Genomic DNA, 24,574 nt, shown 5'->3' with positions numbered 1-24,574 from the left:
ATATATATATATAAATAATAGCACGTTGCCTGACACCTGAGCTCGGGATAATCGATATTGCATATATAGCATGAACCCTTCTATGTCTCTTATACAGTAAATTACAACATATACATACTCAAAGTGACTGAAAGTGTCTCACAATTTACAATATTATACACCAATATCACAATTGAACCGTCTTATGCTTTCACTAGCACCATATATGATGCAATACACAATGCGTGTGATACACATACATAATAATAACTAACGCTAAAAAATCAAGCTTTTACTTGAAATTACAGCTCTCCAAAGGTAAGAATAACATAAGCAAAGTCACTCACTTGTATATGAATGCACTCTCTAACAATCAGTGTTGGGGAGTAACGAATTACATGTAACAGAATTTCGTAATTTAATTACAAAATAAATGTAATTGTAATCAGTAACAGTTATTGAAAAAAAAAAATGTATAATTAAATTGTATAGTTACTTATGAAAATGTTAATGATAACAAAGGTGGTTACAGCAGAATTTTTCACACACACACACACACACACACACACACACACACACTTTAAATTTATTTATTTCATAAATTGCATTGACTGGTCTAAAATATGAGACACCAATATTTCGGGAGTTATAGGACACGTGCTTATTAAAAAGATTAACTGTTTGTTTGTTGTCTTTATCCGTGCACTCTGAACTGCTCCTGTTAATTCTGAACTGTTAAAGGGGAAAGCTGATTCATCAGCGTAATGTGACGGTGGAGAGCCACACCTTCTGACCACAAACATATCTTGGAGCCCTAACCCGGTGACGATTGGCGGCTCGACGTGTACGTGCCCTGGTACGACACAAAGCTGATCTCACCTTCCTCCAGGTACGTTTACATCTCTGAATAAATGCCTCTACAGAGGGAACAGAGGACTGGGCCTCTTGGGATGTAAATAGTGGGGGTTGATAACCGAGACAACACTCGAACGGAGATAACCCTGAGGCGGACGAGGGCAGAGAATTATGGGCATACTCCGCCCAGGACAGTTGGTCGCACCACGACGTGGGGGTCCACGAGGTCAAGCTACGCAACATGCGACCGAGAATCTGATTGGTCCATTCGGCTTGTCCATTGGTCTGTGGATGGAATCCTGATGACAGACTCACAGCACACTAAGCAAGACAAGACATGGTCAGAACTCCAAACAATACCATGTGCATGTCACACAATAATCCGACAGAGAACAGTGAGCCCAACCACTAGAAATAGAGTGACTAATAGATCAGAGTGGAAACAGGTGTCCCCACAAAGCAGCACACACGCTGATTGTGATGACAAACAGGTGGAGATGAGAGCTAGAATGAGCATGTGTGTGCCTGAGTGTGTGTGTGTGCATGATAGAGTATGTATGTGTGTGTGTATATATCTATGTGTGTGAGAGAGAGAAACAGAGACGCAAACCCAGCTCATGACAGACTTAAAGTCACAAAGGTGCGCTAAAGTCTCTACTTTATCACTGTTTAGTGGGCCTTTTCTACAACTTATGTAAATGCTTTATTTCAGTACTTTCTTTTTAATAAATTTACAGACATTTCTAAAATTCTGTTTTCACTTTGTCATTATGGGGTACTAAATGTAGATTAATGAGAAAAAATTTATTCAAACGATTGTAGTATCACTCAGGCTGCAATTTAACAAAATTGAAAAAAGCGAAGGGGGTCTGAATACTTTCTGAATGCACTGCAGCTCATCACAGCAAATATTTGAAGTTGTTTCCCCAAATTCAACTGAAAATTAAACTTTTAATGACTTCTGCAAACTCAAAATTATTCATAATAATAATAATCATGGAAAGCATTTTTAGTACTTGGTGGAGCACCCTTATGCTATTATGACCTGCTGCAAACGAGATGCTTCTGGCAGCGTTCCTGAGGAATTTTAGCCTGTTCCTCATGAGCAATGGCCTCCAGTTCAGTGATATTCTTGGGTTTACGTTCTGCATCCACCTTTTGTAAATCCCACCAGAGATTTTGGGTTCAGGTGACTGTGATTGCCACTGTAGAATCTTCCAGGACTTTTTCTGCAACCAAGCCTCCGTGGGAATTTGAAGTAGGCTTGGTATCATTGTCGTGTTGGAAGGTCCAGTGATGCCCAAGCTTCAGCTTCCTCATAGATGCCATGACATTTTCTCATTAGATTTCCTGATCCTTCAATGAATCCATCTTGCCTTCCACATGCTGCAGTTTCCAGTGCCAGAGGATGCAATGCAGCCATAGAGCATCACCAAGCCACCACCATGCTTAACTGCAGACAAAGTGATCTTTTCAGTGTATGCTTCATTCTCCTTCCTCCAGACATACTGCTGATCCATAGGGCCGAAAAAGTTCCAGTTTTGTTTCATCGCTCCACAGAACAGAATCCCAAAATTTCTGTGGCATATTGGAGCTGACTTTTCTTGTGCTTTCCATGCTTCTGCATTTAGTACAAGCCTTACTGTGCAAGCTGAAACCTCAGTGCCTATTGCCACCAAGTCCTGCTTCAGGTCTTTTGCAGTCACTCGAGGATTTTTCTGAACCTGCCTTCTCAGATATCTGGTTGCAGCCATTGATAGCTTCCTTTTTCTGCCCTGTCTAGGTAGTGTAACCCATAGATATGTATAGGTAGATGCCCTATTAGCGGCTGTTTCCATGGGCCGCTATATGTAAGCCGTCCACCATATTGGAATGTCCATGAACTCTCGAGAGCAAATTGCCGGTGCATCTGCACTGCAACTGTAGTTATACTCATGTATAACACTGTGAGCTGTAAGGTCTTATATAGCCAGGTGTGTGGCTTTCCTAATCAAGCCCAATCAGTATAATCACACACAGCTGGACTCAAATGAAGGTGTGGAACCATCTCAAGGATGATCAGAAGAAATGGACAGCACCTGAGTTAAATATATGAGTGTCACAGCAAAGGGTCTGAATACTTAGGACCATGTGATATTTCAGTTTTTCTTTTTTTAATAAATCTGCAAAAATGTCAACAATTCTGTGTTTTTCTGTCAATATGGGGTGCTGTGTGTACATTAATGAGGAAAATTAAAATTAAAAGGTTAACTTAAATGATTTTAGCAAATGGCTGCAATATAACAGAGTGAAAAATTTAAGGGGGTCTGAATACTTTCCGTACCCACTATATATATATAGTGAGGAAGAGGCAGTCTTTCATAATACTATAACGCAGTGGCGGGCCGTGCATTTTACACCTAGGCCTTCAGTGGCGTCCTACATGAATTAATCCATCTCTTCATACCATCATAATGATGCCACGGCTATAGAAACCATAAATATTACACAGTAATGCAGTATAACAGGGCACTACATAACAGACAGGTATCTTATGTAGCGAGAATGAATGCCATTACTAAAGAAAGAAACCCAATTAACAATTGCACAACACATCATCTGTAGCTGAAGCATTAACCTAACAAATACAGTACATTCGATGTTCTTACAGACATTTATTCACCCAAACGCATGTATACCTTACAGATAGCATTGGTATAAAACAAATAAGGTGATTACATGTGTTTTAAAGTTGACCTAACGATTTAATGTTCTCTTAATATTTGATACTGGTATCGATATCGGGCCTGATACTGAGCTCCTGTACTCGTGCTCGTACTCGTTAAAATGCCCCGATACCAAACGCCGATACCACACAGCATGTGATAAGTGCCATATTCAGACAAAGAAACACAGACAGCTTACCCTCCTTGTGAAGGGTGTCAATGATTGTCTTCTGGACAACTGTCAGATCAGCAGTCTTCCCCATGATTGTGTAGCCTAGTGAACCAAACTGAGAGACCATTTTGAAGGCTCAGGAAACCTTTGCAGGTATTTTGAGTTGATTAGCTGATTGGCATGTAACATATTCTAATTTGTTGAGATAGTGAATTGGTGGGTTATTGTTAAATGTGAGCCAAAATCAACACAATTAAAATAACCAAAGACTTAAACTACTTCAGTCTGTGTGCATTGAATTTAATACACGAGTTTCACAATTTGAGTTGAATTACTGAAATAAATGAACTTTTCCACGACATTTTAATTTATTGGGATGCACCTGTATGTATGCAATGAATATAAAACATTCAGTATTAATGCCTGTATAGCTGATTTGCGCCAGCTGGTAAGCAAATCACGCTGAGTGGATTGAGCGCGCGGCAGCGCAGATGGCAAGCTTGTCGAGAGAATATCCCTTTCTCACAAACATCACTGGAAAGTTTGTAGTTCGGTCGGATATGTCAAAAAGATGTAAGAAAACCATACACACGTTACTTAATGTTAGGGAGAGAGAGAGAGAGAGAGAGAGAGAGAGAGAGAGAGCGCGCGCACTTCTGTTGTGTGATCTTTATTGATGTTCGCTCACTTAGCACGTATCATTTGGATTAAAACTAAATCGTAAATATAAGACATTTATAGGGGCATTCACTATAAACGTAATTTATTTTCCCCCTTAAGCATACACGACTTTCTGGCGAAAGTGAAACTAACAGCCTGTGTGAAATGCGCTAGGCTGTACTGTACTTGTCCCTCTCATTCTGCATCAGTACAAATACGTGTGCGCGGTGCATGTGTTTTGCTTGCTTGAGTGTTTTTGCATTATATGAGTGGCTTTGGAAAATAAATCGCTGCACGTTTCAGATGAAAAAAACGTGACTTCTATTTATGAAAATATCACTGTTAGGAGATTTATAGCGAGTGGTTCCCTGCATTATTACAGCAAATCGCGTGATTACAGTATACTAAGCCGCTGCAATGGAGCCGCTCTAATGCTATTAAATTAAAAATGATGTAGGCTACCATAGAGAGAGAAAGAAATGAACAGTGAAAGTAATACAAACTTGTAAAATACATTTTAATAGGCATAATTAAGTGTGAAAATAACAGAAGGATATACAGTCAAACCAAAAATTATTCAGAGACCAGGTAGAATTTTTGATATGTTTTTACTAGTGGGTGCAGGACACTATAGTTCATTTATGTAAAGTGAGGATAGCAAAATAAACTAAACTGTGATATATTATACCCAAAAATTCTTCATACAGTGTACTACCAGTAAAATTTATACAAATTTGGGACCAAAAATTATTCAGACCGATATGGGTCACCCGACAAAGTATTGATAGTTGTGTATTTTATTGACAGCTATAATTTTTGGTTTATTGTAATCCATTACATACCTTTCTATCAAAGTTATCTAACATTATCAAGCTGAATTTGTTCTGATACAGTTTAACTCTGAGTTCTTGTCATATTTTATTATCATTTTCTAAACTATAACGAATAAACTGTGATAATGTGAGAAATGTTGAAGGTGTCTGAATACATTTTGGTTTGACTGTATCTATTTGATAAATGAAGTTAACCAACTAACATTATACATACTCTTTTGGTTTCTGTACCCAATATTTAAAAAATGTACAAATGCAATGAAAATATTGGTATCGGTACTCTGTATCGGCAAGTACCAAAAATAAAACTATCGGTATCGGGCGAGTACTGGAAAAAGTGGTATCGGTGCATCCCTACTTTTTACTCAGAAACTTACTGTTATTTGTTTTAAATGGTGAATGTGTCGGATGTGTGTCTATTTCTGAGTGCAGCTGAGGACACGTTCGAGCTGCAGGCCATGGAGAAACAGATTTGCGATCTACTGGAGAAGCAGGCCCAGCTACGAGAGCAGAGAACAGCAGTAAGATTCCCGCATGATGTTAATACTCCTACCACCTCTACTCCGTGTGTTTCTCTGCTCAGTGCCTGTGCACCCAGGAAGTGTTCCTGGGACACCATGGAACCTGGGTGCTTCAGCAGCAGAAGGCTAGAGCCAGGCCCCGGGCGAGGACCTCTCCCCCTCCGCTGCTCCCAGTCTTCGAGATCTCCACCCGGAACAACTTCACCCCTCTCGCGAGACAGAATGCGACACTATTGTCATCGGTGACTCAATCGTCCAGCACGTCTACGCTACCTCATCTAAAGGTAAGGTGCGCGATCATTGTTTTCCTGGTGCTCGTGTTCTCGATGTTGCTGCACAGGCACCCACGATCCTGAAGGGCGACGAGAGCATTGGAGCTGTTGTGCTTCACGTGGGGGTGAACGACATCAGGCTGCGGCAAACGGAGGTTCTGAATCAGGACTTCGGGAGCCTGATCGAGACGGTGTGCAACACATCGCCCTCGACGAGGATCATCGTTTCTGGACCTCTTCCGACGTACCAACGAGGAAATGAAAGGTTCAGTAGATTATTTGCTCTTAATGAATGGCTAATGTTGTGGTGTAATGAACAGAAACTGCTCTTTGTTAATAACTGGAAATGATTATCTTTTCTGGGAGAGACCTAGGCTCTTCCGTGCTGATGGCCTGCACCCCAGCAGAACAGGAGAACATCTTCTGTCGGACAACATCTCTAAGACGCTAAGCACCATATGACTAGTAAGTCAAACCTCAAATCACAGTTTTTGTTGTTCTACCAACATTGATAGTAGCGCATATGTAGTCCATTTGATAAAGTCTGTGTCTGTTCCCCGAATAATGAGATCAAATAATAAATCTACTATAGGATATAGAAAAATCTGATTGTGGTTAAACGAGAAAATCACAAAAATTAAGTTAACAAAAGTTATTTCTAAAGCTTGGGCTCCTAAACATTAGATCACTCACACCTTAGGTGGTTATTATCACAGATAATAGTTTTAATATACTCTGCCTTACTGAAACCTGGCTTAAACCTAATGATTATTTTGGTCAAAATGAGTCTACTCATCCAGGCTACTGTTATAAGCATGAGCCCTGTCTGATTGGTTGTGGTGGCGGTGTCGCAACAATATATAGAGATATTCTTAATGTTACTCAGAAAACAGAGAGGTTTAAACACAGATTTAACTCATTTGAAATGTTTGTGCTAAATATTATGCTTACAGATAGAAGAAAAAAAAAACCCTGCTATCTTTCGTTTTGGCTAATGCATTTAGACCTCCAGGGCCCTATGTTGATTTTCTAAAAGAGTTTGCAGATTTTCTCAGACCTACTGGTCAATGTTGATAAAGCATTGATTGTTGGATATTTTAACATTCACGTTGATAATAAAAATGATGCGTTAGGGGTTGCGTTCACAGATTTACTAAACTCATTTGGGGTCATGCAAAATGTCACTAGACCCACTCACCATCTTAATCATACACTGGACTTAATTATATCGCATGGAACCAATCTTACTGATAAAGACGTGATACAGCAAAGTGATTATGTTACTGATCACTACCTTGTAATGTGTGTACTTAATACCTCTGATATTTGTCATATAGATCCACGTTATCGACTAGGTAGAACAATTATCCCAACCACTAAAGATAGATTCACAAATAACCTGCCTGATCTGTCTCAGCTGCTCAGTGTTCCCATAAACACAAATGAACTAGATGAAATGACTAGCAGTATGGGCACAATCTTCTCTAATACATTAGAAACTGTTGCATCCATCAGATTAAAAAGGGTTAGAGAGAAAAATACTGCACCATGGTACAACAGTAATACTCAGGCTCTAAAGAGAGATACTCGTAACCTAGAGCGCAAATGGAAAGAAACTCATTTAGAGGTCTTTAAAATTGCATGGAAAGAAAGCATATCCCGCTACAAAAGGCTCTAAAAGCAGCCAAGGCCGAGCAGTTCCGCAAATAAAACAAATAAACAGACATCACCTGAACTGAACATTCCATCACAGTTTAGTAGTAATGACTTTATAAACTTCTTCACAGAGAAAATCAAAACTATTAGAAATACAATTGTAAATGTACAACCTTTGACTACATTTTATGATCCAGCCTCTGTTATTGCCCCTAAAGAACAATTACAGTGCTTTACAATTATAGCACAAGAATAACTAAATAAACTAATCATTACATCTAACCCAACATGTTTACTAGATCCCATTCCCACTAAATTACTGAAAGAGTTGTTACTTGTAGCAGAAGAGCCTCTTCTCAATATTATTAATCCATCTCTATCTCTAGGTCATGTTCCAAAACCAGTTAATATGACAGTTATTAATCCTCTCATCAAGAAACCACAACTTGATCCAAATTAATTGGCGAATTACAGACCCATTTCAAATCTTCCGTTTGTGTCTAAAATATTAGAAAAAGTTGTGTCCACTCAATTGTACTCCTTCCTGCAAAAAAAATTATATCTATTAAAAAAAATTCAGTCAGGATTCAAGCCGCATCATAGCACAGAAACTGTGCTCGTTAAAATTACAAATGACATAGTTCTAGCTTTTGACCAAGGATGTGTCTCAATACTAGTTTTACTTGATCTTAGTGCTGCGTTCGACACTATAAACCATGACAATACTCTTAGGCCGACTACAAAATTACACTGGTATTCAGGGACAGGCATTACAGTGGTTTAGATCGTACTTAGCAGAGCATTACCATTTTGTCTACTTAAATGGTGAAAAATCCAAGTTAACATCAGTAAATTATGAGGTGCTGCAATGATCCTTGTTAGGCCCTCTCTTATTTTCAATATACATGTTGCCACTTGGCAACATTATTAGAAAACATGGAATTCGTTTCCACTGCTTTGCTGATGATACTCAGTTATATATTTCATCACGACCAGATGAAATTTCTAAACTATCCAAGTTGACAGAATGTGTTAAAGATATAAAACAATGGATGACCAGTAATTTTCTTCTATTAAATTCAGACAAGACTGAGGTATTACTTATTGGACCAAAAACCTGCACACAGAATCTCTTAGAATACAATTTGCCGCTAGAAGGATATACTGTTATGTCATCATCTGCAGTTAAAGACCTGGGTGTTATATTAGACATTAACTTATCTATTCGAAAATCATATTTCATATGTTACAAAAACAGCCTTCTTCCACCTCAGAACCATTGCTGTTATCTGTTTCTGACGCAGAAAAGCTAGTTCATGCATTCATGGCCTCTCGACTAGATTACTGTAATGCACTACTAGCTGCTTGTCTGTAATGTGGGGTTTGGTGTTTGGGTTTTGTTTCATGTTCATGTTTTCCATGTCTTTTATTTTGTCATTGTTTCATGCTGTCAGTGTCATGCTTCCCTTGCCCTCATGTATCTCTGCCTTGTGTATGTGTCATGTTCTGATTGGTAGTCTTAGCCATGTGTCTTGTTTCCCATTGGTTTGTTCATGTCATGTGCCCCTCCTTGTCTGCTATAAGTAGCCATCATGTTCCTATTGAAGTTGTAACCCTCTGTCGGTGAGTCTAGTCTGTTCATGCCTAGTCAAGTCAAGTCAAGTCAAGTCAAGTCAAGTCAAGTCTAGTCTAGTCTTGGATTATGTTTGTATTTTGGATTTCACCTTGTTTAAATAAACTGCACATGGGTTCTTCACTACGCTTGCCTTCAGTGGACTGATTCGTTACAGAATACACAATCTCAAAATGAACCCAGCAGATCGCCTAGTTCGCCTCCGTCAAGGTAATCGCTCCATTGAGGATTATGTGGAGGACTTTTGTGGGCTTTGTCACCTAGTAGATTTTAATGAAACGTTCCTTAAGGACATTTTCCGTTATGGTCTGGAAAAAAATGTATCTCATTTAATGCCACGCAATACCCCTCAATGGACTCTGGAAAAATACATTGACTTTGCTTTGTTGCTGGCTGGTTCACCATATACTGTGGGGGTTGCTGAGGAGGAACACAGCTATCCTACAGTACCCTGTTCAGGGACACTTCAGACCTTTTCCACGTCCCGACCATCATGTCAGGAGTTGTTCACGTCATGCCTGCTACTCCAGGACCTGCTCACATCATACCAGTTAAGTCAAAGTTTACTCACTGTCATATCTAACAAGTCAAAGCCTGATCACATCATATCTGCCAAACCAGAGTCTGCTAACATCATGTCTGCTACCCCAGGGCCTGCTCACGTCACGTCTGCTATGCCATGTCCTCTTCACGTCACGTCTGCCAAGCCAGAGCCTACTCACATCATGCCGGTCACTCAAGAGATTATTCACAAAATGGCCGCCACACAAGAGTCTCTTCGTAAAATGGCCGCCCTTCTAGAGTCTCGTCACATCTCAGCTGATCATCCAGAGTCTCGTCACGACATGGCCGCCACGCCTGAGTCCCCGGCCAAGATGGCCACCACGCCTGAGTCCCCGGCCAAGATGGCCGCCACACCTGAGTCGGACGCAGAACTTGGGCCAAGAATGAAAAGACTGATAGCTAGCATGATGGACTTACCACTGATGTCGGTGAGAGCTGCAGGCATCCCGTTGACGTCAGTGCTCTCAAGCCCAACCATCTTAGAGGTCCTGCCACACTCTGCTGCTCTTCCTGTAATGGCAGTCGCCATTTCGATTGTGTGGGCTGCACACTGCGCTCCAGAGTCCTCTCCTGTCCACGAGTCTGCTCCTGAGGCTTCTCCTGTCCATGAATCCAATCCAGTGCCTCCAGAAGTGGTAGCATCTGCTGCAGAACCTCCAGAGATGGCAGCATCCGCTGCACAACCTCCTGAGGTGATGGCGTCTGCTTTGGAACTTTCTGCCTGTCCTGTCACGGCCAAGGAGACCGTCCATGAGCTCTCTGCCTGTCCTGTCACGGCCACGGAGGCCGTTCACGAACTCACAGACTGTCTTGTCATGGCCACGGAGGCCGTTCACGAACTCACTGTCTTTCCTGTCACGGCCATGGAGGCTGTTCATGAACTCACTGTCTGTCCTGCCACGGCCAAGGAGGTCATCCATGAGCTCTCTGCCTGTCCTGTCAAGGCCAAGGAGGCTGTCCATGAACTCACTGCCTGCCCTGTCATGGCCACAGAGGCCGTTCACGAACTCACTGCCTGCCCTATCACGGCCACAGAGGCCGTTCACTGCTGTTCATGAACTCACTGTCTGTCCTGCCACGGCCAAGGAGGTCATCCATGAGCTCTCTGCCTGTCCTGTCAAGGCCAAGGAGGCTGTCCATGAACTCACTGCCTGCCCTGTCATGGCCACAGAGGCCGTTCACGAACTCACTGCCTGCCCTATCACGGCCACAGAGGCCGTTCACTAACTCACAGACTGTCTTGTCACGGCCACGGAGGCCGTTCATGAACTCACAGTCAAGTGGTCTGTCCATGTCTCTGCTCCGCCATGGCTTCCTGCTCTGCCGTCATCACCCGGTCGCCCTGCTCTGCCTGCTCCGCCATGGCTCCCAGCTCTGCCTGCTCCGCCATGGCTCCCAGCTCTGCCTGCTCCGACATGGCTCCCCGCTCTGCCTGCTCCGCCATGGCTGCCCAATCTGCCTGCTCCGCCATGGATGCCCGATCTGCCCTGCTCTGCTTCATGGGCCTGACCCTCCATCCCACCCCCTGGACCACCTCCAGTCCTCCACCCTCCTGGACGTTTTGTTGTGTTGGTTGGAGTGGATGTTGCATTAGCTGCCCTTAGAGAGGGGGATATGTAATGTGGGGTTTGGGTTTTGTTTCATGTTCATGTTTTCCAGGTCTTTTATTGTGTAATTGTTTCATGCTGTCAGTGTCATGCTTCCCTTGCCCTCATGTATCTCTGCTTTGTGTAAGTGTCATTTTCTGATTGGTAGTCTTAGTCATGTGTCTTGTTTCCCTTATGTAATGTGGGGTTTGGGTTTTGTTTCATGTTCATGTTTTCCAGGTCTTTTATTGTGTAATTGTTTCATGCTGTCAGTGTCATGCTTCCCTTGCCCTCATGTATCTCTGCTTTGTGTAAGTGTCATTTTCTGATTGGTAGTCTTAGTCATGTGTCTTGTTTCCCTTTGGTTTGTTCATGTCATGTGACCCTCCTTGTCTACTATAAGTAGCCATCATGTTCCCATTGTGCGTTGTCGTGTATTGAAGTTGTAACCCGCTGTCGGTGAGTCTAGTCTGTTCATGCCTCGTCAAGTCTGTTTCTAGTCTTGGATTATGTTTGTATTTTGGATTTCACCTTGTTTGAATAAACTGCACATGGGTTCTTCACTATGCTTCCCTTCAGTGGACTGATTCGTTACATTGTCCTGCATCTTCAATAAGCAAGCTACAGTTAGTCCAAAATGCAGCTGCTAGAGTTCTTACCAGGTCAAAAAAAATATGATCATATTACCCCAATTGTATCATCTCTACACTGATTACCTATTAAGTTCCGTATTGATTTTAAAATATTGCTACTGACCTATAAGGCACTAAATGGTTAAGCTCCTGTATATTTAACTGATTTTCCAATGCCTTATAATCCGTTCTTTAAGGTCACAAAACTCTGAACTTTTATTAGTACCTAGGATATCTAAGTCCACTAAAGGAGGGAGTTCATTTTCCCATCTGGCTCCTAAACTCTGGAATCTTCCTGATAATGTCCAGGGCTCAAACACACTCTCTCTGTTTAAATCTAGATTAAAGACACATTTCTTCAGCCAAGCATTCGCATAATCAATCTCAATCTCACCCTTGTTCCCAGTTAGATCAGATAAAAGTCACAAACATATTTTTTTGCTTGAAACGGTATGAACAGCATATATGCTAATTCTTTTCTATCTGCCTTTCTGTTCCTACCCCAGGATGCCCATCACGAGGTAACTAGAGATTACATCAGCTCCAGCATGGATCCAGCCTCATAGAAAGACTTCAGATGACCCAACACCTGTGAAGAAATTATGCTGACCCCTGCAAGGACCCCAGATGACGCCAACTTGAATCGACATTCACAGGTGCCAAAATGTCTCTATATTGTAATCATTATGATCACACTTGTAATAATCGCTTTCATGAGCTTCTGCCTAAAATTAATTCATGTTAGCTAACTGTATGATTCTATTACCTTGAACTAGTACTGGCTACACCCCGCTCTGCATATTTTGCATGCCTCTCTTATTTAATACACCTGATTCAGATCAACTCAACAATTTCAACATCAGCACCACTAAGCCTCAGACAGCTCTTTCAGTCTTTATCTAAAAACATTTTCCCTGAATGTCTGAATTAGAATAGTTTGTAAGAGCACATTAATAAGCATAAATAAGCTGTAAAAGCGGACTGAGCTTACCTGTTTGGCATGATGATAATGTCGCAGACAGCTTCTATAGTCCCATTTAGGTTTTTGTTAGCAACTGCCTTTTTCAAGACATGTAACAGCTTAAAAATCATGGTTAGGGTAATATTGATGTATTTTATGTCGCAGGATACAATGTGAAAGTATCTTAAGCTTGTGTTAACCACATACCTTATTTCGAGCATTAAACGAAAAAACCCATTCATAAAACCCATTGACTTTCGGATGATGGAACCGGAAGAACTAAAATGTTAAATTTCTTCCGGGATTTGGTCTACAAAAATAAGACACAGTTCCATCACTCTATTGTGGCTGCAGTGTGTCATATGACAAGCATGACACATTGACATGGAAATAATAAAGTGATACATTCTAAATAACGGTCGCCTTACAAATAACTCACTCTTGGGGGTCAGCTTGAATGTTTTAAACTTTCGTGTGAAAGGGTTAAGGGGGAAGTTTTGAGTTCTGAAAATTACAGGAGGTTTTTGTAATGCAATGACCTCTTATATGTCAAAAGATTAAAAAAAAATTTAATTGTCAATTTATGACCATTTTAAAATTTTGTGTAACTAGTGCCAAAGTAGACCTCCTGTTGATTCGGACCCTAAGGTATAGCCTTCAATGCCCTTGTGCACTGATGAGCCTTGGGCATAGGAGAAATCCCGGGGGGGTCGGGGGGGACAGGACCCCCCCTATCTGAGGGTTGTCCCCCCCTAAAATATGATTAAAAACCATGCTGTGGATTGTAAATATCAGTGTTTTATACTTTAAATAATTGTGTAAGTAGTAAAACAACACGAACAGGGCAAAAATGCGTTTTAAGTTTAGAAACATTTTGAGTCTCCCCCTTCCTTGCCTCACAGTGCTTTGGTACAAATGCCTGCTTTCCTCTTTTAAATAATCTACACACACACACAAGTCTGGTGAGAGAGAAGTCAATAGTTGTGGAACTCCAGTAAGTAAGGCTGTCAAGGCTATTTTATTCACTTAAACATCGGATGAAGTGATTATTTTATCTTTAATACAGATGATGCCAATGCATTTTTCGATGAGTCCACTATGTTAACAATAATAATGTTACCTGTTTGAGGGAAAGGGTTGCCAGGTTTTCATAACAAAACCCGACCAATTGCTACTCAAAACTAGCCCAAACGATCCACGTTTCGAGGGGGTCTCCATTAAAAAAATTGCATTCCAGGGCTAAAATACACGTTATTGGGGTCGCTTCAACCCGCGGACATGAAAAACAACCCACGGCAACAGTGATAAAGTAGCCGAATTCCACAGGAAATCCGTGGACTTGACAACACTGTTGATGGATATTAATGTCTACAACGGACATGAGCGCTGTCATGGTGCGACCACAACAGCTTTAAGTCAGGGGTCGGCAACCTATGGGCACGTGTGCCACTCAATAGGGAAAACGGCATACTGACGTACAATTTGAGGTAATAACTTTTCATTGTCACACAGCCTGTTAAAGGCAGGGTATGTAATTTTTCAAAAACACTTTAGAAAACTGATTCGGGCCGAATAGCAAAACAAACTTGTAGCCAATCAGCAATAAGGGGCGTGTCTACTCGTGATGTGGAGGAGAGAGCTTTCAGTGCATGGGATGGACATTAGCCGAGCCGAGCGACAGAAAGATAGAGATGGTGGATAAAAAACAAAAGAGGAAAACGTCTGCGGAACGATAAGGCAAGAGGTAGGACCCGTGTAAATATCGGATCAGCTTTCCAGCGCTGAAGAGAACTCAAGGAGCGGAGGCATGCGATCGGATGCCGAGGCTGCTTTGTTTCTTCTCAATAGGTGAGTAACACCGTGTCTACAACAGCTAAAGTCTGCCTACACTGGACGCGATCAAATAACCGTTGAAAACCATTTGAAATTTGTGTCAGCACGTCATAAATAGAACCCTGCAGCAGTTTTCTGTCAGGGACTTTTTGTGCCGCGCCGCTCACGTCCGTAGACACGGTGTAACATTGGTTTTGCTTTGTTTCACAGAACTAATCGTTGCCTGGGTTGCGTACGTATATGTGGGGCGGAGCTATCAAAATAGGGGCAAGACCCTTTTGGGGTAGGGGTGTGTTTGTTTTGGTGATTTCAAATATCAACATTGGCTACTAGAAATTGCTCACCCTGCCTTTAAGAGCTATAAATACTATTAAAGTGTGAGAATGAACTTGCGCTAGTGTATGGATGTGTGTGCGACCGCTGCACATACTAGGCCCTTCAGATCAAAGCCTCAGCGGTCTAACAGAGCTCGTCAATGTCAACATGACTGAGATGGCCGATCAAATCAAAGTAGGCGGGGTTTACTGTTCACAAAAGCAGAGCGTCAGTTTAAAAAAAGAGAGCGAGGTAAGATGAAGCTGCATTACGATAGAAATGTTAAATGACATTTTTCTCAAATATGGCCATTTTGAGAGAGAGATATATGTGTAAATTGTCTGCGTCTGTCTCTCTACAAACAATGAAGCTGAGTTTAGTTCCTTAAAAAAACAGTAATTTTACCCTCCTCGTTGCTGAGAAATTAAAGCAGCGCATTAATATAGAACGGTGATTAATCTGAACGGTTTTAATGCATTGGCCTTGTCACACGCACACATGCAGTGGTGTTCAGTATGGTCACACTGTTACACTCTGTTATTCAAGAAACTTTTGAAAAGTTTAAAAAACAATTTATGAAAAAATCTTCAGAACTAACTTATTTGATTAAAAAAATTTAAAAGAGGTATTGTTTTTTTTTTAACATATCATTTAAAAATGTGTATACTGTAAAAATACAGAATGCATTTAAAAGGGGAGGTGGGGGGGTGTTGGCACAGTGGTTAACCAGAAAAATTTAAAATGGCACGTCATGCCGAAAAGGTTGCCGACCCCTGCTTTAAGTTGTCTAATTTGGCACAGTCTCCCTGCTGCACTAATATTAGTAAGCCATTCCTCTGTGTATATATATATCCTTACAAGTACAATTTTAGCGGTATTATTTGTGTCCCCTTCAAAAATTGCTCTTGAGATATTTTATGTTTAATGTCCCCCCCTACTGTTAGACGAAAGTGTATGCCCCTGGCCTTGGGTGCACAACACCCTGTTGTCGGTTTGTGGTTTGTCCCTCCTCTGTCCACTGATGGTAAATTCTCACCACTGCTGACTGGGAGAAACCCACAAGCCTTGACATTTCAGAGATTCTCTGATAGGGCTGCACGATAAATCAAAAATAAACCACACATGATTTGGCAGTTGGCTGTGATTTTTTTTATGCACAGCTTGTCAGTGAAGCATGGTTGAATGCTGCTGCATCTAAATGCCAGAGGGTGCTCTCGCGCTGAAAAGTACCATAACACACGTAATTCCAAGAAATGCCTATGGGCATCTTTCTATCACTGTTCTTCCAGCCTTCTCAGGTATTTTCATAATTATAAAGTATATTTATAATGATGATGTTTGACGAGTGTTGCTTTTACAAATGCACATTGTAAGCAACTCAAATTCTTAGCGATTTCAGAAGAGCAGAACTTCCTACTGATCAAAGAGCCGTGCTTCATGGACAAGCTGTGCATAAAAACATAATCGCAGCCTTTGCAATGTCATAATCACACTAGACAGGTCGATTTACACAAGATTTATTATTAATCGCGATTTATCGTGCAGCCCTATTCTCTGAATGAATGAATGAATGAATGAATGATCCTTATTTCTGCCCACTTCTCCTGAATCCAGCATGTTGATTATGAGAACTGACTGCTTACTTATCATTTAATCTACCCAAGCTTAGTTAGGAGATGAACAATAATATTCGCTTCATCTGTGACTGGTCATAATGTTTTGGCTCATCAAAGTAAACATAAGCTAAGTCTCTGCTTTTATGAGTTTTCACAGGTTGAATTTAAAGAACTCGTAGAAAACGAGTGTTAGAACTTTGGGAACTTCCTCAGAACTCCGTTAAAATCCTCATCCTTTCAACCGTATGTGTGTGTGTGTGTGTGTTTTCATTAGTTTAGTTTAATGTAATCTAGAATAGCCAAATAAACTGTTGTTTCATTATAAGAATTATCGTTTGTGTTGTGAATTTTAAAGTTAAACTCTGCCCAGATCCATTGTTACCTAGCTCGTAGCTTATAAATGATCAAAAGCATGTATTAGCCTTTGGCCAGGGATAGTACAAATATTCAAATCGATGTTAGCGTCTTGCTTGACGACCGTTGATAAAGTGTAAACTATCAATTTTGGAATCAGTTCAATCAGGTTGATTTTGAATCTTAAGATTCGATTCCCCCCTCTAAAAACCTGAGCTAAAATAAAAGAGTTAATTTTCCCTTACTTCCTTACATCAATGTACACTGAATATTTTGTTATTATTGAGAAATGGTTTATAATGTACTACAATACACTGAGGTATCTTCCACTATTTACACTATTTATATTTTTAAGCATTGTTGTATAATATCAAATAAATGCAATTACCCTGCCTCCTTGTTTTAGATTTTAGATGTACAATTTAAGTATTGTTATTTATTTTTGTTTGTTTCAAATAAATGCCTTGTACTGCATGGACAGAGAGACAAGAAACCACAGAAGTGTGGGCGGTTCTGTGTGTGTGTGTGTGTGTGTGTGTGTGTGTGTTCAAGGACACAAATAACTGTGGTTCTACTCCTATAACCTTAAAAGGACATCAGCCATCTTGGTTGAGTTTACTGGAGTTCAATGACATGAAAAGGTGGACAGCTTGCACCTGTGAGGCCTTGAGAAGGATACTGGAAACTTGGGGAAATTTAAACTCTGCAATTTGAACTTGCAAGTCAAGAAGATGAGCTAATGGCTGTGGTAAATAACAGGAGTATTAAAGACTGATGAGCTGATTGCCTCTTCAGATACTGATATGTCAATACCCCCAATGCAAAGAAGCCCAGAGCTGAGACAACAGAAGCTGAAGACAAGAAGCCAAGAGTGGACTACACCTTTGATGGAAAGTGTGATTGTATTTTATATGTTAATGATTAAGTTTTATTTGCCTTTACATTTTGTTTATTATAAAAAGAAAAGTAACAAAACAAAAAAAAGTATTTCAAACACTGCCTACTGAGGTTTTGATTTTTAGTGTCTTAAAGCGTTGAACAAATTGTAATCAGTTTAAAAGGCTTGCAATTTAGGCCAGACTCGACTTACTTTACCTAACCTGAGAATAATTAAAAAAAGTTAAAGGTGTTAAGATCAAAATACCCACCACAAAAAAGTATAAATATCATAGCAAATAGAATCTTACTACTGTTTATATTTAATACAAAATACTGCTATTTTTACTTACTTTAATATTACATCTATTGAAATTTGCACTCATGTAAATAGCCTCTGCCATTATGTATAAAAACACATAAATCATTTTAAAAATCCACATTTTGAACATTCATTAATACAATGAATACAATCACTCATTTAAATTGTTAAATTCATTGCTGAAGTTTAAAATATGAAATTAAAAATCCAAACCTGGCATGTGCTCTAAATATGGTGCTACGTACATCAACATCAGAGGCCTCTGGATATACAGAGCACAGCAAGAGATTGTCTCGTACAGAAATCCTGCAAAAATAAATGAATAAACATTAGAGCATGTTCTCTTAAGTAATGGATAATATACATCCAGTCAATTGTTGTGGAAAGATAGAGCTTGCTAATTTCATTTGAATGGTAACAACTCTACAGTTTCTAATTATTCTAACTGAATTAATTTAAACAAAAGTAAGAATTTTATGTGAAAGATGACACATTTAATAAGGTTAGGGGGAAAAAACAACCATTTAAAAACAGTGGGAAATGACATCTGTTTTGTTACATACAGCAACTCATTTTAAGTTAACTATTTCTATCTCTTTCCAGTCACCGAGCACTTTATTTTGAGAGAAAATCTGTAACTTAGTCCAGATTGGGGGAATTGTAATGCTTAATAATCTCTTTTATTATGTAAATACATTTTGCATTGCAATTTGCATAGATTTTTGTTTGTATATGCTGTCAATTATATAGTTAATAGAAAGAAAATCGGAATCTGCAAAAATCGGCAGGTCACAAATCGAAAATCGAAATCGAAAATGGCCAAGAAAATTGCAATCGGTGCATCTCTAATTAAGTACAGTGAATTTGGGATTTTTGGGGACCGGAATGATGGTGGAGCGTTTGAAGCAGCAGGGAACTTCACAAAGCTCCAGATATCTGTTGAAGATCTGTGTGAAGATGGGGGCCAGTTGGTCAGGGTAGACTTTTAAACAGGCAGGTGAAACACCATCTGGGCCTGCAGCTTTCTTATATTTCGGCTTCCTGAAGACCCGGTTCACATCCTCTACACCGACCTTAAACACAGGTTGAATGGTGGGGGAGGGAGGGAGGGGGGTTGTAGAGGGGGGTAGGTGAATGTGTGAAGTGCAGATTAGAGCGGGTGCTGGGTGTCAGTCAGGCCTTTTCAAATCGACAGTAAAACACATTCAGGCTACGTCCACACGAAGTCAGAGCTTTCCCTATACAATCTTTTTTTCCCCTCGTCTCAAGAAATATCTGCGTCCACACGAAACCACGAAAACCGATACGAAATGGTGTAGTATACATGCCAGACTAGCATGTGGCACTGTAATTCTGCCACAGAGATACACTAAAAATAGAGTAGAAGGCTTGGACTATGCGCATAAACCTTGCGCACGGTATACAAACGAACATGGAACAATACATTTATTATTCTGTGTTAATGTTTGCTAATAAAAAGACAACCGTTCAGTGTTTGTTCATGTTTTTGTTGCTGTTACGTGACGTAGCTGTGTCTGACTAGGGGGCGAGACGTGGGCTGATGACGTCATCGTTTCAGAAAAAAATACAGATTTGCGGTCCACACGAAAACGCAAGGGTGGCGTTTTCATATTTATCCACTCTGGGACCCGGTTTAAAAAAATATCGGTTTCACTCTCCCAAAACGCCGGATCCATCTGGACAAAATGCCTATATAATACAAAATGTATGCGTATACAGCTAAGCGCGTCTCCGTGTGGACGGGGCCTCAGATCGTCAGCCAGTTGTTGATTCTCTACAGACTGGGGATGGTGTCTTGTACAAAGTGATGTTCCTCAGACCAGTCCATACTGACGCCGAATCGTTGGCTGAAAACTGTTTTCTCAGCTTTTCAAAGTAGTTTTTTTAGTCACTCTGATCTCCTTTTTTTAGTCTGTTCCTGGCCTGGTTATACAAGATTGTATCCCCACTTCTGTAAGCATCCTGTTTGGTGTAACGAAGATGTTTGAGTTTCCCAGTAAACCATTATTGAATGATAAAAATGACCTGGTGGGGATGTACATATCCTCACAGTAACTGATATATGAAGTTACAGTCTCTGTGAGCTCGTTCCAGATCTGTGGCTGCAGATTCAAAAACCCTCCCATCATTGAGGTCGAAACAGGCTTTTAAATCCCACTCTGCTTCATTAGTCCATCTTTTTACAGTCCTTAATACAGGTTTAGCTGATTTCAGCTTCTGCTTGTAGGTTGGTATAAGATGAACCAAACAGTTATCAGAGAGCCCCAAAGCTGCCCAAGGGACAGAGTGATAAGTATCCTTCATTGTGGTGTAACAGTGTTCCAATATATTACTGTCTCTGGTGGGACATGTAATGTGCTGCTTGTATTTTGGCAGGTCATGGGAGAGATTTGATTTGTTAAAATCTCCAAGAATGATTAAAATAGAGCCTGGGTACCCTTGCTCCATTTGAGTCATTTGTTCGGCTAGCTGTTGCATCGTGGTAATGCATCGCATGCATCCGGTGGAATGTACACTTTCACGAGAATGAAAGAGGAAACTCCCGTGGTGAGTAGAAAGGTTTACAGTTTATGAAGAATGCCTCTAAGTTAGGACAGCATACCTTTTTCAGCGTTGTTACATCTGAACACCAACTTGCATTGATGTAGAAACACAATCCACCACTTCTCGTTTTCCCCGTTAACTCCGCGATGCAATCCGCTCTGAACAGCTGGTAGCCCGGCAGATGAAGCACATTATCTGGAATGGCTTCAGATGGCTTCAAAAACTTCAGAAGAATTGCGGAGCTCAGCGTCGTGGCTGCCATTTTGCCACGCCATCTTGATCTATTCAAGATGGCCTCTTATGAAGAGGCAGTTAGATGCTCATGGAAGAGATGAGTTTTCAGTTGTTTCTTGAAGATTGACAGGGATTTGGCTGTCCGGATGGAGTTAGGTAGGTCATTCCACCAACAGGATATGGTGAAAGAAAACTGGAGAGTGATTTTGTGCCTCTCTGCAATGGAACCATGAGCCGCCGATCGTTTACCGACCCAAGTGTAAGAATCCACCCAGATTGGCACAACGACGGAATCCAATTGGTGGGAGAAGGTATAATGTGTGTAGGTCTTTTGCATGCGCTTCGGCAAAGTTTACTTAATTTATCAGGATTTAGTTTCAATTTAGTCAAGCTCCGTGTTCAATCTGACTCCGATTTCAAGTGATCAATACATTTCTGATCTTACTCAGAGGATACAGGGTGATTATAATACCCTTAAATATGCTGCACCCTGCTAGCAAATAACAAAAAGTGTATTTTTTTCCTATAATCACAAAAACTGTACCTTGATAAGCCAGTGACAAACATAAATCAGAAGATCCCTAATGATGAGTCCCCGCTTCATTCATTGGTACTTTAGTATGATCTATCCTGGACGCAAATTTGCGGAAACACCAGACTACGCCATAATCTACTAAAATAATCATGATTCCAGAAGAGATCAGAATAAATCAAAGATAATGTATTATTAGTCAGGTAAAATTGTATCATGCCAATTACATAATGAAACAATTACAGCAGAGAGACACAGCAGTATGTGGGCTCTAGTGCAGAGCTCCAAATTCACATATGCTGCGGGAGTTTTCTGACCACAGAATCTCAATGACTGATTTGCAACTTTCCCTTAAATACTACCAGAACAAATGGGCCATAAACATTTATTCCCGGGCCCAAACAGATTACTTCAGAGTATGGGGTATGAGAAGCATCTATAGAAGCTGTTCTCGCGCCCAAATGGTCACACCTGGTGCAGAGCAATGTTTATCAGATTTTGAAAGGAGACCGCCCACAACAGAAGTACAGAAAAGAACAAGAAGTTTTCAATATTTCTCATAAGTGACTACTGTGAAATTGACCAATTTACCAAATCGCACAGAGAACTTTAGAATGATACCAAACATGAAGGGGAAAAACAACAGGTTCACAAGATACATCATATGTGGTATATACATCTTCTTAATGAACTTTGAGTGAAACCTTTTGGGGGAAAGGAGGGAGAGGCAGAGAGGGCAGGGGGGAGAAGGGGGTCGTAAATGAGCAAGGAGAGAGGTGTTGTTTGCTCTCTTTGGAGACCTCTTCTCCAGATTAGATTTATATATAGTTCAGTCATGAAACTCTAGATGTCGCATTCTGACGGGGTGTTAACGTAACTGATGATATTCAGAGAGTTAAACGACTTCGCTCAGTCTGATTGGTTCATACTGCATATGCAGCCAATAAGCTTACTGCCTTGCGTTTATATGGCTGGCTAGCATTCACTTGAGATTCCTGCAGCGTGCTTTCAGAGTTCTCTGAAACCCTCCACCTTCCCCAGCTCCACCTGTATAGATCTGCTATGGGGTTATTTTATATGCTATTTGTGCAGCAGCAGTATGTCTTAATTACTCATGGCCCCGTATCACCATATGCATTGGCAGTTGCAAGTTCCTGTACTTGCTTGCAGCAGCAGCAATAATCTACAACTACAGCAATAACCAACAGCAGCAGCAGCGTAGCAGATCTGTTCCGCCAAGACCAAATACATTAACATTGTCATATCCATCACCATGCTAAAATTTTCAGAGCGTTGTCATGATTGAAATGGATTTGTTGCATGGCATCGGTTTTGTGTGAGTTCCTAACACTTGGTTTCATGAACAGATAATTTCATAAGGCAATAATTTAACTCCTTACAGTAGGCTTCTGGAGGGGATGTAGACGCATAGGACAGAGCGGAGGTAGGAGGGTGCAGAGCCCGTGGCTGTTCTGTAGGCAAGCACCAATGATTTGAGATGAGAAGTGGTGTGACATGGGCTCTCTTGGGCTCACTGAAAACAAGATGTGCTGCCCGGATCTGCTTCTTTGTATTACAGTGAGTGCAAGCTAGATTAAATTGATTATTATGTTTTAAATATGGTTATTTTTCATACAAAAACGCATCAATTCGCTACAGGAGGCCTTTGTTCACCTCCCGGAGCCATGCGAGGCACTTTTTATTATGGATGGATGCACTTTATTTCACTTCTTTTGGACTGATAAACTGTAACACCCACTGACTGCCATTAAAAAGCTTGGAAGTTCAAAGACATTTTTTAATATAACTCTGACTGGATTCGTCTGAAAGAAGACAGTCATATACACCTAGGATGCCTTGAGGGAACTGTTACCTCCAAGATGTAAATTTTTAAGTACCCCAAGGACTAATCGCCTTGGTGGGGGATTGGCTAATATTTTTAATAATATGATTAAGTGCAAGTTACTGCCTGTTAAAAGTTTTAAGAGCTTTGAAGTTCTAAGAGTTGCTAAGGAAGATTGATTTGCCATTGCCGATACTTTGTGCCTTGCTATACAGGCCACCTGGTTATAATAAGGATTTTCTTTACAAATTTTATTAATCAGTGTTTTTAATCAGTGATCGTTCCATCTGCTGATACAATTTTAATTCTGGGTGATTTTAATATCCTTGTCTTTTGTCCTTGTAAACCTATTACCAAATAATTTTTGAATTTGGTTAGTTCTTTTAACCTATCACAGTGAGTCTCTGGATCTATACACCATCATAGACAAACGCTTGATTTGTTGTTTCATTACTGGATGAATCAGCATACTTGAACGGATTTCTTGTATGAGTCAAAGACAAATACATTAACAGCCCCTTTTCGCCACCTACTGGCGTAACAATGTAATCGAAAAATTTTAATTTGAAGTGTCAAATTACTTTCAAAAGGTGATTTACTTTATTTTAATCACTACGGTACACGTCACAGTTTATATCTAAATTATAAACTTTTAACCCAGTACTTTTGTGATTTGAATGTTTGTAACAGAAATAATGATACTGTGTGGTTGAAAATACTGTGAAGCCGTTTCATTCATGACAGATGACAGCTGCTCTCTTTAGGTCAACGGCAGTGCGAACGCAGATTTAAATGGTCAAATCACACTGATGTGATCATACTCTGCACGGACGAACCAACAAGTGATCACAACATTGATCGCACATGTCAAAGGTTGAGAAATGAAACACATGAATCATTGTAATTTAGGAATATAATCACATTGGTGTTTAAATCGTGTTTGCGAAATTTAACGATCTATTAAATTAAAGTGCTTTGTCATGTTGGTGGTGGCACCTCTCTTGCAACATGTTTAGCGATCACAGATATTATACTTCGCTATTTTGGCTTCTGAT

The 24,574-nt window shown here is 40.4% G+C and overlaps 1 protein-coding gene across 1 annotated transcript in view; it reads right to left on the bottom strand.

Annotated features, from left to right (window-relative positions):
- The window catches only part of LOC107569563 (CD276 antigen homolog), a 61,652-nt gene that overhangs the window by 4,745 nt on the left and 32,333 nt on the right, over positions 1-24,574 (bottom strand). The window contains exon 6 of the mRNA XM_016255679.1: positions 18,559-18,651. Within this exon, the coding sequence (XP_016111165.1) occupies positions 18,559-18,651 (93 nt within the window). The remainder of the gene's footprint in view (positions 1-18,558; positions 18,652-24,574) is intronic.

The sequence above is a fragment of the Sinocyclocheilus grahami genome, unplaced genomic scaffold (assembly GCF_001515645.1).
Source record: "Sinocyclocheilus grahami isolate Dianchi unplaced genomic scaffold, SAMN03320097.WGS_v1.1 scaffold1359.1, whole genome shotgun sequence".
Lineage (NCBI taxonomy): Eukaryota > Metazoa > Chordata > Actinopteri > Cypriniformes > Cyprinidae > Sinocyclocheilus > Sinocyclocheilus grahami.
The sequence above is the reverse complement of the archived record's forward strand: the minus strand, read 5'-3'. Positions and strand labels throughout refer to the sequence as shown.